This window comes from Ctenocephalides felis, unplaced genomic scaffold, assembly GCF_003426905.1.
Source record: "Ctenocephalides felis isolate EL2017-DRISC unplaced genomic scaffold, ASM342690v1 CF-g0.4_SCAFFOLD_03571, whole genome shotgun sequence".
NCBI lineage: Eukaryota > Metazoa > Arthropoda > Insecta > Siphonaptera > Pulicidae > Ctenocephalides > Ctenocephalides felis.
The window spans coordinates 12,222,987-12,239,767 of record NW_020539725.1 but is presented as its reverse complement, the minus strand read 5'-3'; the positions used below and the strand labels follow the sequence as shown (position 1 = coordinate 12,239,767).

The window sequence follows — 16,781 nt, the reverse complement described above, 5'->3', positions numbered from 1 at the left end:
TTATTAGCTACTATTTTATCCACAATTGGCATATTATATTTAATATATGTTAACATCTTTTTTCACATACAGGTTGCTTTTGTACATAATGAGAAATATGTTATATGTTTTATTATCTTTATTACAGGGCTGCTGAGGAAGAAATAGCTGCTTTGACCCAAATTGCTGAGAAGCTTACGACTAAAATGGCTGCTAACAATTCTGCAAATAATACAAACAATAATAATAACTCATTGGATAACAGCGTCCCTACATCTGGAAGTCATTCAAAATCTAACAGCACTGGCGAATCAGTAGATTTAGACAACTTATTTGCCTTTTTATCAGACCTGCAGGGTAATAGTGGACCACCTGTGCCTCAAACTAATGGACTCCAAAATGATGCAGCTTTGAAAAGTAGAATGATTGAAGAAATTGCCGAAGAAATGAATGGATTGGTGGAAGATTTGGATGAACAAGTAAGGATATTATTTAAATCTCTATCAGATTTATAGATAAACAACAAATTTTTATGATTATATACTGATTCATAAGTCTTCTTTCTCAGAGAATTGTTGCTCATTGTTATTCCGAATCTTTTATATAGTTCCAAATATGTTATTTAATGTTAACTTCCCTCAAGGTTAAATGCAGTTATTTAAGGTTGTACATTATAAAGTGTTATATAATATTATTATTATTTTGTGGTTTTTGATATGTTTTATTATACTGACTGATATATTTAATTGCAGTTGGAAACTGTGATACAACAAGAAATGGAAGGCTTAGCTAACAATCATATGGGCAGCAACTTACCTCTACCTCCAAAAGGCCTAGGAATACCATCTCTACCTGAACCTACAACCAGACCTCCACCGCCCCCGACCAATAGCAATTCAACTAACAATACTGCCAATACAACCATAACACCTCCAATTATGAATGGAACACCAGATGTTAACCAAATGAATCAATTGAATCAACTGAATCAAATTAATCATAACAATCAAGTGCAAACAAATAGTACTCCTCCTGCGCAACCTATTATCAATACTAATTTGCCGCCCACAATCGTTAAAGAAACTAAAAAAGTGGGTGAACCAATTTATGAAAGTGTGAGACCCCGGGATGAAAGTGCAGTTATACCTGCCCCGATTTTGCAGCAACTGAATGGAATTCCAGAGGAAGATGAAGATAAGTCTGATGTAAAACAAGTTCTGATTCAAACTGCTAATAAATTTAGGTATGTTATTATTATTGATAACTATCGTGTAACGTTTTACAATTAGCATGTAATAATTATTCAAACAATTGATGAATTCAATTATTAACTTAACAGCAAGTTAAAACCATCTACTTTTAATCTCATATGAACGATAGTGTCAAATATTATCTAGAATACTAATTTCAGAAAATTTTATTTATTTAGAGAATAATACCAGAAATATAAAAATGCTTCTCTTTCATTGCAAGCGTTCTTTTGTTTCCTTTTCTAATCATTTCTTATTATTTTTATAGATCTCGAAGCCCAGGTTTGGAAAGGCATATATCGGCCGTATCTGATAGCAATTCAGGATCACCCAAGCACAGCAGACCCGGTTCCAGGGATTCTTCTACAGGCGTAAATAATTTTAAAATACTTTTACATCTCAACAAGCATACAAAGTATTTAAGCAATAATTTTATTTATAGCGTACAGCAGTTGGTGTAGATAAAGAACAGAGACGTAAACATCGTGTCGAGCGAAAATTACAACAAATGCAAGAATCTGAATTGGAACAGAATCTCTTACAACAAAATGATGATACACATTACGATATCGTCGAATTTGCACAGAACTTTTTCAATAATCATGAAAGAACTCCAGAAGGTAAGGAAAAATGTACTTTATTTATTTAAAATCATGCAATGTAATTTCTGAACCTCTAGCAATATAAATTTGTCAGCTTCTAGTGCCATAGATATAAGGTTTTCATTTTATTTCAGGGACAATCATGGCTACTTTGACTCGCAAATCAAATAAAAGCTTGGAGCCAGTGCCAAAATATGAAATGGTTTCTTTCCATCGAGGTGGAACGATACCTTGCGCTCATATTCATATGCATGATCCAGATAATGATAATGTCGCCTGCAGCATATTTAGAGTGAGTAGGGTTTTATTAAGAATTACTTTAAAAAATATATTGGATTATCTATATTAGTTGTCCAAGAGGATGGTAATCATAAATTAAATGAAAACAAAAATCAGTGTCAGCATTCTTTTCTAATAGCAAACAAAATTTGAATCTGTTCGAAAGGTATTAAATGGGTAGCAGGTTGCTCAGAACATTTTCATAATGTTAAGAAAAGCAAAAAGATTTTAATGCATGATGAAATAAAGTTTGAGGAGTCTAGATAACTGGAAAATGATATAAATTTCCTTAAAATGCTACTTACACCTAGTTTATATTTTTTAAGTGTAAGGTTCTAATGTAGTAATTTTCGTAGGATTTATGCAAATACATGCGCGGTGAATTGAGTTCTGAACGCGAATCTGCAGCAATTCAAGCGATAATAGCCCGTGGCCTGGACAGAGAAGAATTGCGAGATGAAATATACGTTCAGTGCGTACGTCAGGTGACTTGCTGCCCCCAACCAGAGTGGGCAGATCGTATCTGGTTGTTACTTTGTCTTGCTGTCGTTGCTTTTCAACCAAGCAAAGCTCTGCACAGGTTAGTAAATGTGATCCTGAATAACCGTTCTCATACTACATTTAGAGAATTCTCGAAAAATTTATCATAAAACTATAAAATTTAAAAAATATATATTTTATGCTTTATTTGTTATGCATATTATATGCATATTATGCAACTGTAGTACATTTTCTGTATGCTCTAAGCACGTTTCCACATATTGTTTATTTTAACAGTTTTATCTATGTTTTATTTATGTTTCCTAAATGTAGTGTATAAATATTATATTATTAAATCGAATCTTAATTTGAACATATTTCATGTCAAATTATTGTGAAATTGATATTTTTATTGTAGATCATTTATAACTTATAGTATTCTGATTTTGTAAATTGGTTTTAGATATTTTGTGAGTTTCTTGAAGAAAACTTAACGCAGTTGGATGGACGACTACATCAGTATGCGCAATGGTGTTTGGACAATTGTAATAACACCAAAGTTTCGTGCAGACAACATCCGCCATCAACAGTTGAAATTGCTGCGATGCGGAGATTAGGGACGATAGTTTGCAGGTTTAGATCATATAATACTTATCACATCAAAGTTTATTATTCATTATTATATTAATTTTATGATATTCGCGATTTTTTCAAATTGATTGTTGCATTAAAATGTTTCATGTTAGAGTGTTATATTTAATTGCAAACACGAAAAACTACGGACAAGAAGTATCAATATTATTTATTCAAGATGTGGTTTTATGCATTTAATTAAACAATTTTTTTCTGATATATTTCTTTGATCTTTTGTTTTAGATTTTTCTTCCTCGATGGGCGGACGAAGGCTATCGATGTTCATCCTACAGATACTGCTGGTGATGCAGCGGCCAAATTGGCAGAAAAATTGGGACTAAAGAATTTGGATGGTTGGGCTATTTATCAATCTAGGCCTGATGGTGAAGAACACGTGCGCGCTCATGATTATTTGTACGATGTTATCGCCGCTTGGGAAATGTGAGTAGAAAAACTACATTATATTTTACCATTTGATTTTACTAAATATATATTTTTATATTTTAATAATGCTATATTGTAACAATATTTTTACCATGAATTGACTGTTTTAGAACAATATTACTCGCATTCCGTATAAAACAATACACGCTTATCAATATAAATTTTTTATGATACATAAGTGTTACATAATTTATTTATTATTTGCAGCAAACAAAGTCGTCAAGGATCAGGTCAAAGCGGTTTCTCAACAGTTGGTCGCAAATCCAATACTGCAAATTCTGGTAGTGGAGAAAATAGATTTGTATTCAAGCGCAGATTGTTCAGAAATACTAGAGAATTTTCTCAAGATCCTGTTGAAGTGAATCTTTTATATGCTCAAGCTGTTTATAGTGTTGTTAAGGTAAACATAATAAATCATGTACTTATATAATACAATTTTTAGAAGAAATACTCTATTAAATATTATAGTTACCAAATACATATAAATAAAATTATATATTTATAATTAAGCAGTAGTAAAACATAATTTGTTAGATATAAAATAAATTCTTCTTTTATTTGTCCATTTCATGAAATAATTTTAAAATTATTTAATAATATGTTTTCAATTTTAGTGTGATGATTTCCCAGTCAGTGAAAAAGTAGCTTTGCAACTCGCTGGCTTACAGGCTCAGGTTGCTTTAGGTGATAATAGTAGGCCAGAATATTATGCTGATGTAGACAGTTACTTGCCTTACAGAGTAAGTCGGACTAGACCTGATGAAGTTTGGGTACCTGTTCTAGCGCAGGGGCATAGGTAAAGTTCGATATTTTATATATATTTTTGATATAAAGTTTTATAAAAATTAATATATTTATATTTAAATTTTTATATGTACTATTATAGGCAATATGGAGCTGGCAGGTCTGAACTCACTGCCAAAGTGTTGTATCTCTCATGCGTGATGCAATATCCACTTTATGGCACAACCATGTATCCAGTTACCTATCGTGGCTACTGGTCTTATGGTATATAATTTATTCATTTTCATCATACAATTGAAGCATCATACAATTTAATAAATATGGCTTTGTTTGTAACTTAAATAAAATATATCAGTTGCTTATTCAATTACTACATTTATTCTACATATTTTTCAGGTAATTCTCTTATTCTTGGAGTGAATTGTGATGGTATAATGCTGATAAAATCAGAAGACAAATTTGTGCTCTACGAATATCGATATCAGGATGTTGAATCTATTTTATTGGATCCTAGCGATAGTTTTATTACAATTGGTTTATCAAGGCATACAGATAGTGTTTCACAAAATCAACAAAGATGTTTTGTATTTGAAACTGCTCAGAAAAATGAGATTGCTTCTTTAATTGTCAGTTATTGCCCTGCTTTGGGAGTCTGGATAACAGATAATGAGGTAAATGGATAAATTTGTCCGTAATTTTGTAAATAATACCTTAATAATTTTGATATTTAATAGTACTTTAAACAACATCATAATTTGTTTTACTTTGTTTAATATTAGAAAAATTAAGAAAATATTTTTATTCACTTAATGGTTTACTCTCACAGAGTTGGATTATTTTCATCAATAAATCATGTCATATATTATAGAATTCATTAATAATATCTATGTTTTTAAGGCGCCTACAAAACGATACAAGAGTGTAACTAATGAAGATCGTGTTAGGCTTTACCAAAGTTTAGTAGCATGTCGAAGACATTTAGTTGATGGTGAAATGCTGAGGAGGCCACAAGACACAAATGGAGGCTTTTTAAGGAATACATTGAGAAGGTAATAATAAGGTCAAATATTTTATTATTAACTTAGTGTCTTAAAGTATTTATGAGATCATAATTGAAATTGTTTGCTTCTGATTTGCACAGATTAAGCAAGCATCGCTTAGACCGTTTGCGCCAAGAACACGGAATGTCTGGACAGAATGGTGGACAAGACAGTGCTGGTGGAGGTGGTGAATGCTATAGAGGCTTTTCTCCTGCATATTGGGCCTTCACCAAACAACCTCTGACACAGACTTTAAGTAAATTGAATGAGCAGGAGGAGCAAGAAATGTTACAAGTTTTCCAATCTGTATTGACATACGCTGGGCTTGGGCAAAATGGTAAGAAAATTATATTAATTTATTTATTCTCATGTAAATAAAGATAAAAAAGGTGGTTTTATTTTACAACATTGGAAATGTTATTACCAATTTTTACTGCTTTGGTTAACATAAGCATTTATTACAAGCGCGTTGAATTATAAACTGAATAAATTGAATTAAATATTATTTACATAAATGTGAGAATTCAATCTTTTGCTGTGGTGTAATATAACAAAATAGGGTTTTATAGACAATTCGACTTTGCAAACCGAGTTTTTGTAATCTATAGTTTATGTTTAACATATGAAAAACGTTTTCATCGCACATAAATAAATTCCTGGACACACAATCACCTGATACTATTTTTTATTTTATACCGGCATAATCTCATATTATCCCTAGATATATCCGTGTTTAAATTTGAGAATATATTTTGTTTTTTTTTAGCTTCCCGAAGGAGAAGTTTATGTTTTCATCAAAAAATCCGATTTGCTAATTTTATGTTTTCTCGACGTTTCAAGCCATTCTGAATCGAATGAGGCCAAATTTGGAAAAAGTATGTATGTGTGTGTGTGTATGTGTATGTGAACAGATTTTTTGCCGTAATGAAGTTTAAAAAAAAAAATTCGACGATTTTTATGATTATTTTTTTGACAGTCGTCTTAATTAAATATTATGGCCCTACGACAACTGATTTAGCTTTAAAAATTTGTCAAAGTTTGCAAAAATTAGTATGGTCTTTTTGGCATTTGTCAAAATTAGAAGTTTCATCGACGTTTGCTCAAAAACGCCTGAACCGATTTCAGATATTTGAAAAGCATTTGATGTATCTCGATGAGGATTATCGTTTCTCAGTTTTGTGCGACGATCGGCCGAGCCATTTCTTTGTAATTTGGAAAAAAGTGTTAAACCTTTCGTCCACATTTAATCTCATACTACCGAACCGATTTTAAAAAATCAAAAACTGTTTGAAAGATATTAGTTGGGAATGATACTGATTAGTTTTAGGTGAAAATCTACCGAGCCGTTTTCTTGTAATTCGTTGTTGAAAAAAAAAAATTTAGCCGATTTTTATGGAACTTTTTTTAGCGATATATATCATGGTCTTATAGAACTTACTGAATTATTACGGCCTTATGACAAGTAGTTTAATTTTAAAAATTCATCAAGTTTGAGAAAATGAGTAGTTTTTTTGACGTTTGTTAAAAATAAAATTAGATGATTTAGTTGGTATAACGTATAATGTCTTACGGAAACTGGTTCAATTATAATTATTGATTAATTAAAACTATTGATTTTTGAAAATTTGCTTTTAGAAAATACTCCGAGTTAACGTGTTCGTTCGTTCGTTCGTTCGTTTGCAATGATGTGTAATAAATCCACTCGGAATACTTATAATCACTCATAAATTAATTTATTTTTTATTGATTAAGTCGATTATTTACACATTTCGGGAAGTTCATGTAACTTGCCTCAAGGCAAATTACCAATACCAACTAGTTAAATTTCGAATATACTCATCAATACACAGTATTCTGTCGCTTTTTCATGACAAGTATACTTGTAAATCATAGTTAACTGTGTTAATTTACATATGTACTAACTATTTGCAATTAATTTAATTAGATTATTTGGTTGACCCCTGATAAGAATATTAATTTTGCTATTTGCGCTGTTTTTTTAATTTTTGTTTTTATTAAATAAATTTATTAATTATTTAGGAATATTTGACCCACATACAGAGCCCGGATAGCTCAGTCGGTAGAGCATTGGACTTTTAATCCAAGGGTCCAGGGTTCAAGTCCCTGTTCGGGCGTATGTTTTTTTTTTACCAACTAAATTAAATAATATTTAATTTAGCTTTTAAATATTTAAATATTAATTATTTGTTTTTCTCGACACTGTTTTTTTTATTGTTGTGTGAAATTTTCTTGAAATAGTATTAATTGAGGTTGCTAATTTTTTAGTAGTGATTTAGTTTTAAACTATCATTATGTTAAGTTCTCAAGACTATTGATAAAATTAAATACTTAATTCTTGATTGTCAACATAATATACAGTGTAGATAATAAAACTGTTGTCAAGTAGTATTTTGTAGAGCAAGTTCCATAATTTTTCCGATATGTGTAAATAGACTGTAAATAGTTTTCAAAAATGCCTATTATTCTCATATGAACGAACTTGTACAATTAAACCACTTTTTGTAGGCCTATAATTCAGCATTTTCGTTTATAATGTGAGCAATATTATTATTTAAAGTATTCTACTATTGAAATCATAAAAATAATTTCAACTATCATTTACCAAAAACTAGTCTTCATCGCCACGGCATCGTACAGCAGACACTGTTATTGAAATATGCGTCCAATTTGACTGCTTTATTCTTACTAACCTCAATATTTCTTCATTTGTTATTTTATCTGTCCATTTTATCTTTGCTTGTCCTCAGTACCACATTTCAAAGCAACTCCAGACAGGTTTTATCGGCTTTTCTCAGAGTCCATGTCTCTGATCCGATTTTGATGTGCCTGTCTTTTTATAGCAATGCCATATGATGAATATTAATTTGTGTATTTTTTTTCACAACGCGACGTATTACGCTTTATTGTCGTTTGCTTATCATTTATAACAGATTTCTATCCTTTACAGTTACTTATTTTGCTTTAACTTTTATTCATATTGCAGGTGATACAGTTTGCAGAGCAGAAGACGAACGCATAACAATAGCTCAATCTATACTTGAAAAGTGTATGCACAAGGACACTATGCTTGGGGAACTTTACTTGCAATTAATAAAACAAACTACAGCCCATCCAGATCGAGATTCCAGGGCCAATTTAAGACACTGGGCCTTGCTGGCGCTTGCTTGTTCTGTAGCGCTGCCACAACAGAAACCATTGAGGAGATACTTGATAGCACATCTCAAGAGGTGCGCCGGAGACCACGTCACGGAAGAAGGAAAGTTTGCACGTTTTGCTGAAAAGGTTGGTTATAAAAATTTAATTTGTAATTATTAGGAACAATTTTTGAAATATACAAAATTGTGAATCGTGTTATGAAATTGTCTATGAAAATCGAGACTTCTTCAGTATATAGACAAAATTTCAAGTATGCTTTTGCGTCGCTAATTCCTAAATCGAAGCAAAAAGTTCAAAAGTTATACTGTATTCATTTGAATTTTTTTGACAAAATAAAAATAGATAGAATATGTATCTATGAAACATGAATGTAGCATTAATAAAAAATAGAGCTATAAAAGAAGTCTACATTCGAAAGCCGGGCAGATTCCTATCAGAAAATAATAAAATATATCTTTTACAATCATTTATATTTTATCAAATACAATACTCCAAATATAAATGCTTTCACGGTTCCGCAAGTCATGATTGAACTATCTCTGAGGAATATATTAGGTACCAAGATCTTCACAAGCTGTCTAATAAGTGGAAATACAAAAGCACCTTTAAAAATCGTGTTAATAAAAACTATTGACTTCTCGAATAGAATACCAAATGTGGTAAAAAAATGTGTATCTATATGGCCTGGTTTTTGACCGTTCATCAACGTTTTATCAAAATCAGTTGAACCGTTTATAAAAATAAATTTAAAAGGTATTCCATGTATCTTGATAAGGACTAGGGTTAATTAATTTTGCGCGACGACCGGTCTTCTTTATAATTAGCAGAAAAGTGTACAATTTTTCTCATTTGTTTTAGCCTAATTTTATGCCTAAAACTATTTGAAAGATATTCGGGAATCGTGCTAATTAGATTTTGGCAAAGATAGATCGGGTCGTTTTTTCGTAATTGATTGTTAAAATTTGAATTGTTAACACAAACTTAATGTTTTTTGAATCATTCTAATCGGATGCCTCCTTCTCTCAAACACCAACATTTTTTGCACATTTAGTTCCATATCTCCGAAACAGCTGGACCTGTTCTGCCAAAAACTCATCACCACTTCTTCCCATCATTACAAATTGTATGTTTTTGAACAATTCAAATCGGATGGTCTGTTCTCTCAAAAGCTTAAATTTTTTTCTGCACTCTTTGCTCTGTATTTCCGAAACGGCTGGATAAGTCTTTGCCAAAAAGTAAGGGCACTTCTCTCCATTACCAGGAATCGAATGTTTTTTGAATTATTCAAATGCGCCCGAAATCGTGGACGAAAAATTGTATCCAAACACACACATTCACACATCCATTTTTTCTACGATATGTCAAAATGTTCAGAAACTTGCGAAACGTCGAGATATGCAAAAAAAAAACAATTTTTGGCGTGTGCAATAAGTTACTCTATGCGAAATTAAAAATATTCCTTACAAATGAACTAGTATCAAATAGAATTCCTCAAAAACACTACCAATCTAGGAGTATCAAGTTGTCCTAAAAACAAAACCGTTCAAAATATCATTTTAGTTTTATTTTAAAAAAATCAAACTAGTGGTGTATGGCATCCTGCCTTAAGAAATATTAAATGTTTTCAAATAGATTATTATAAATACTGCAACTATCATTATTCTTATTTCATATATCTTACATATAAAAATGTAGTCTCGATCAAATGATTCGGTAAAACTCAAAAACGGCTAAACCGATTTGACGAGTCTTAGTCTTGAAAAATTCGTGCCAATCCAGAGATGGTCGGAAAGGTGAGATAATATTTCAAAATCGCGTAGAAACTTTACATTTTTAGTTTGAAATTTTTTATAGAAGCGTAATTTAAATAAAACAATGGACGGCTAATATGTCAAATGTCAAACGTTTTTAACAATTACGTTTAATAGGATGTTTTACGTGAATATTATTTAATTATGATTGAATTGTAGTAAGTAGATTTGTTTGTAGTTTTATTTATATACAAAAACGTTAGAAAACGGGTCGCAAGTGTTACTAGAGACTCAACATATCAACTTTTTGGAATGTTAATATGAAATTGCACTTTTTGCATATTTTTCTCATACACGGTGCTCTGAAAGATCTCATTTGCATAATTATATACTCATTGGTATTTATAAAACATTTTCTAGGTTATATTATTTTTTATTTATGTTATTTAAATTCAAAACCTAAATTTGGTATCGATTAAAGGGACATTTTGTCGAATAACATTTTCCCAGTTATAATTTCCCAGAATTTATCGAATAGTAATATATAACGGTCCGGGGTTAAAAAGGTCCACCACCGATGTGTCAAAAATCAGTAAATTTAAGTATAACAACAATATTTGAAAGTAGAGGAAAAAAGATGTATAACCAGCTATAACCTTGATTTGAAAACGGTAATCTTTGAAATGGGGGTGATAAACGGTAATCTTTGAAAATTCATAATAAAAGTATTTTCTTCCGTTGGTAGTTTTTTAGCATTAGTTAAAAATGTAATTATTTTGTAAAATACGTTTAAAATTATAATAAGGCTTTAAACCCTTTTGTCACCTGCCCGTTTCAATTTACCCCGCCTATAGTGTAAAAAGGTCTAGATAGGTAATGGTTTAGAACGTTTGCCGGGTCAGCTAGTAATATATAAAAGCTTATGAATTGGACGACGACGTCTATTTAATTTTAATCGAATTTAAAATGAAGGACATTCTCTAATATTTATAAGAATTATATAAACTGAATTGCAAAGTTAAAATTAATTATTTGAAGTATATAAGTGATGCTTAGAACTTTAGCTGGAATTAGAATTAAAATTATCAATATTTAAAAAAAATGTTTTATTATATCATTTACCTACAGGCAGTTTCAACGTTCCGTTTCGAAGCGCACGCTGCGAAATACTGCTCGTATTAGGATATAAGAAACCTCTTTGGCCCCGTTCGTCAGCTGAGTGAAGTGTCAATAGATTTTGTGAAATAAGTAATAAGTCCGGAATTGATTCTAAATCTTGCCTTTTTAAAGGCACCGAGCTTAATACTTACAAGGTAATATACACCTTGTTCAGTGTTCTAAATTTTAAAGGTGAACGTGCCTTTGCTGACTCCTCTTTCCAAACACTGGGTCGGTGTTGGTAATGGTTAGAGGATAAGCGCATTTTAGAAAGTGATTTTTCTAAATTTATTTGTTTTAAGTACTTTTGATTTATTTTCTTAAAATCAGTGCCGAGTATATTGAAGAGCCCAAGGATATTCCCAGGCAGAAGCCTGGAAGAAGATCAAAATGAGCATGGAGGTGCAGACCAGCGGTGCCCTCAAAAACAAATTCAATGCACTATCGGACCGATCGGACATGGATACAGACAGGGAGTTGAACGAATATAGAAAAGTGTCACGGAGAAAGAGAGCTAAGAAGAAGGAACCAGAGGGAAATGTTGGACAGCAGCCATCCGAGTCTGGCAATCGAGAATCACCGAACAAGTTAAGCAAAACACCTGAGAAAATACCACCCATCATCATCAAGGCAAACTTAGAATTGAAAACAATAAAGTACATCAGAGACACAACTAAGATCCAATTTAGATATCAGTTTTTCAACACGCAATTACACAAAATTTTTACAGATACAATCCAGGAACACGAGCAAGTTAAAAAGGTATTGAGAGAATGCCATTACCAATTCTACACATACTCGATGAGAAAAGATTTGCCGAAGAAAATTACAATGACTGGACTTCATCCTTCGATACCCGAAGCTGAAGTTTGCGAAGACCTCTTATTGAAAGGAGTTAAAGTCAGACAAGTGATACAGATCAAACGAAAGTTATCGGATGGCAGCCAACATAAGCTGCCCATATACATTGTCTCTCTGGAGAAAGATCAAGACATGTCGGAGCTGAAGCAAATTAGTAACATTGGAGGGCACATCTTCTCTTGGGAGACATACAGGTCACAAAATAGGGCTCTACAGTGTCACAACTGTTTGAATTTTGGACACACATCGTACACCTGCGATATGAAGTACAGGTGTATAAAGTGCCTCGAGATGCACGCGCCAGGTGCGTGCAAGAAACTACTAACCGAGGCACCGATGTGTGTCAATTGTAAGAAAGAACACCCGGCGAACTATTCTCAGTGCTCCGCACTCCTTAATTTCATTGAGAAGAAGGAAAACGATACTCTCAAGAGAAGAAAAGTATATGCGCCAGCTCCAACACCAATGCCACTGACAAGAAGTTTCTCGTCAGCTCTAAATCCGACAAACACCGGCCCTAACTTCAAACCTGATTATCCTCAACTCCCTGTCCCACGGACATCATACCGACCTCCGCTCCAGTCCACACTATCACCGGCCTGGCCTTCACCATCACCAAGACCAGCACCGATCCGGCCAACACCATCAACGGTCGAGTTTACAACCAACCAGCCAGATCCAGATCTCAACACTCCGGAAGGACTCTTTACTGCTATGGGCGAGATCAGGAAGCTATTTGCGGATCCCCAGGTAAAGCAAATTTTCAGTGAGCTATACAAACTGACAAAAACACTAAACACAAACATGACTTATAACGACAAATACACAACAATTTTGAACTTTCTTACATCATCACCATAAACCAATCGCAAGACTTACAAATAATGCATTTCAATTCTAATGGACTTAAAAACAACATTGACGAACTGAGACAGACGATAACAAAATACGATCTGGACATAGTACTGATTAACGAGACACACTTCAAACCTACGGACAGACTCTATATAACAATTACAAAGTTTACAGAAACGACAGACAGACGGACGCACGCGGATGGGGCGGCACTGCGATTTTGATTAAGTCTAACATCAGACACGAGCAAGTGCCAAACCTGACAGCGGGCAGTTCTGAAATAACAGCTATTAATGTATACAAGAGAGGTCAAAAAGTAACCATAATATCGATTTACATCCCGGCAAGCAGACTAGAACATACGGACTTACAAAGACTACTGGACTCGAACAGATTTGTACTTATGGCAGGAGACTTTAACGCACAACACACATCTTGGAACTGTAACTTCAACAACGCGAACGGAAACAGACTTTACGAATACCTGACCGAACACAACACCACAGACGCACAACTACATTATCCTGACACGCCGACCAGATACGCCACCGTACAGACGCACCACCACAGTACGATCGATTTGGCATTGACAAAAAATCTACACGTAACATCCGAACCCATAACAAGAACACTTTTCAACTCCGACCATAATCCAGTTTTCATGACCATTTCAGACAGACTAGACGTCGACCAGACTCCCAAACGCAAATTTTTAGATTACACCAGAGCCAACTGGCCAATTTTCAGAGACATCATCACAGACAACACACGACACACTATGCCAATCGATACCAACACTGACATTGAGGAGGCTGTAACACACCTTACACTGACAATCACAGACGCCGTACAACAGACTATACCGACACTAGACTCAAGAACAACACCAGTCAACGACTTGCCAGAACACATTTTATTGAAAATACAACTTAAAAATCATACAAAGAAACTGTGGCAACGTACCGGTGACAGACTACTCAAGGAACATGTTAACAGACTGACAAAAATTATTTCCAACGAAATACGTGACCACCGAAACAGCACTTGGACCAAAAGACTCGAGAACATAAATACTGACCCACACAAAATTTGGCAGACAGCAAAAAGACTGACGCAAAAACCAACATCCATACCTCCACTCAAATTAACTGACAATAATTACGCAACGACACCAGCAGACAAGGCGGAAATATTGGCAAAAAACTTTGAAAACATACATAAACAAAATGCCAATATGTCAAACGCAGACCTGAAACAAGACGTACACGAGACAATTCAAGACTTCACTGACCTCCACAGAGACAAAGACTTACGAATAGACCCTGCCACAGTTTCCGAAATAAAGACAATAGTTAAAAAATTACCGAACAGAAAAGCACCAGGACCGGACGGACTACAAAACATAATACTTAAACAATGCCGACGAACGCCTACATTTTACTTACGCGCATAATAAATAGACTAATGACAAAAGGCTGCTTTCCTGCTTCTTGGAAAACCTCCATCATATTTCCAATAGTGAAGCCAAGGAAACAGCCAGACGTACCACAGAACTACAGACCGATCAGCCTCCTCAACACAATGAGTAAGGTAGCCGAAAAGGTACTACTCAAAAGACTTAACAAACACATAAGACACAACAAAATTATACCTGACACACAATACGGATTCAAAGAACGACACTCTACACTACACCCACTGACAAAACTCATAGAAAATACAGTACTCAACTTCAACAGACGAAACCATACCGGATTGGTGTTACTCGACTTTGAGAAGGCATTTGACACCATCTGGATGGACGGACTTGTACATAAACTTATCCAACTCAACTTTCCACCGTACATAACGAGAACTTTACACTCATACCTTTCAGACCGTAACTTCACTGTACAAGTAGACAACGGACTTTCGACGGTTAAACAAGTGACGGCGGGAGTACCGCAGGGCTCGATCCTGGGACCATCCTTGTTTAACGTCTACATTCACGACATACCCACTGACGCCGACACAACGTTACTGACGTTTGCTGACGACACTGCCATATACAAATCATCACGATCACCGACGCTACTGACTACAAAGATACAGACACACATAGACAAGCTGATGAAATATACTGACAAATGGCAGATTAAAATCAATCCGCAAAAGACGGAGGCAATTTTATTTACAAAGAGCCAAAATGCCATGACTAGACTGACTGACTTGGACAAAATTAAAGTATTGGACTGTGAAGTTGAGTGGTCGAAGGATGTCAAATACCTTGGTGTGACCCTGGACCATAGACTCAGCTTCACAAAACATATTAATACAAAAATTGGACAGGCTTACGGGATGTTGAATCTACTGAGACCTCTCTTGAACCAGAACAGCCCGCTAAGCGTGAAGAACAAGCGAACACTTTACTTGACACTAATAAGACCGATACTGACATACGCCGCTCCGGCATGGAACGCGACGACTAAGACTAACTTACGAAAACTACAGACATTACAAAATAAGACACTACGACTCGTACTCAACAAAATAAGGAACCCACTGACTAGACATTACTACTCTTCAAAATACATACACAAACAGACTGACTTACCGACCATAATAGACTTTATAAAAAAGCTCACTGAGAATTTTTATCTAAAATGTGGGGATCATCCTAATGTTAACATCGCGGGCCTCGGCCAATACACAAGAGACGATATTTGGTATGGCAATCACGCCATGCCAAAATATATACTGATTGACCCATAGCGGTAAATGAAACTTGGCTCGACGCAAATATTCTCCCATAAAGTGAATAAATCTTTTATTTTGTTTTTCTCCTTTTTGAGTTATTATTTGTTATTATAAATAGTGCTGAGTGATTTTTTTTTTGGGGAATAATTTTTCTTTCCTCTTTTTTGTCACAGAATTATGTCACAACTTGTATATCTGAAATACTTATTATTGTATTGATAGAACAAATATGAAGGATGATATACCTACGGGTAAAAATCCGAAATGAGAAATATTATGTACACATATATATTCAATGAAATATATTTAGTTATTATTATTATTACGTTCGTCAGCTTTGCGCAGTGGCGATATCGTAACCAATGAGGTTTATCCGAGGTGCGATTATTGCTAGTTGAAAACTTTTACCAATACCCCGCCGAGACCACGTGAAATACCGTGGGCTAAGGCAATTTTTGGAGGGTCCGAAAGGACCCCAATAATCTCTTTATCGTTATTTATTTACTTAGAAGTGTTATACACGTTAGTTTTGGTGTGTTGCGCTTCATTCTACATGTAGAATGTACAATGTACACAGTGTTGCCAGGTCCACCATAGAGAAAAACTGTAGATAGACCAAAAAAAAACTGTAGAAAACTGTAGATTCAAATTGAAAAACTGTAAATCTACAGTTTTATCATTAAATGATGGTAATATTATATAGTTATAATAGAATATTCATAGCAACTAACAAAATATAACATTAGTGGTATTTTTGAAAAAAAAAAGTTGAAAGCAATAATGATCTCTAAC

At 33.8% G+C, this 16,781-nt stretch overlaps 1 protein-coding gene and 2 non-coding genes across 3 annotated transcripts in view; all 3 read left to right on the top strand.

Moving 5' to 3' along the window:
- The window catches only part of LOC113384455 (myosin-VIIa-like), an 81,048-nt gene that overhangs the window by 57,158 nt on the left and 7,109 nt on the right, over positions 1 to 16,781 (top strand). Inside the window, 16 exon segments of the mRNA XM_026622167.1 lie at positions 128 to 458; positions 732 to 1,222; positions 1,498 to 1,600; positions 1,672 to 1,849; positions 1,966 to 2,123; positions 2,467 to 2,690; positions 3,054 to 3,076; positions 3,079 to 3,223; positions 3,467 to 3,664; positions 3,875 to 4,067; positions 4,282 to 4,463; positions 4,554 to 4,675; positions 4,808 to 5,082; positions 5,309 to 5,460; positions 5,553 to 5,788; positions 8,456 to 8,754. Coding sequence (XP_026477952.1) covers positions 128 to 458; positions 732 to 1,222; positions 1,498 to 1,600; positions 1,672 to 1,849; positions 1,966 to 2,123; positions 2,467 to 2,690; positions 3,054 to 3,076; positions 3,079 to 3,223; positions 3,467 to 3,664; positions 3,875 to 4,067; positions 4,282 to 4,463; positions 4,554 to 4,675; positions 4,808 to 5,082; positions 5,309 to 5,460; positions 5,553 to 5,788; positions 8,456 to 8,754 — 3,310 coding nt within the window.
- Positions 7,514 to 7,586, top strand: Trnak-uuu. Its single transcript has one exon. It is a non-coding gene; the product is annotated as a tRNA-Lys (tRNA).
- LOC113387079 lies at positions 16,323 to 16,463 on the top strand. Its single transcript, XR_003368048.1, has one exon. It is a non-coding gene; the product is annotated as a U4 spliceosomal RNA (small nuclear RNA).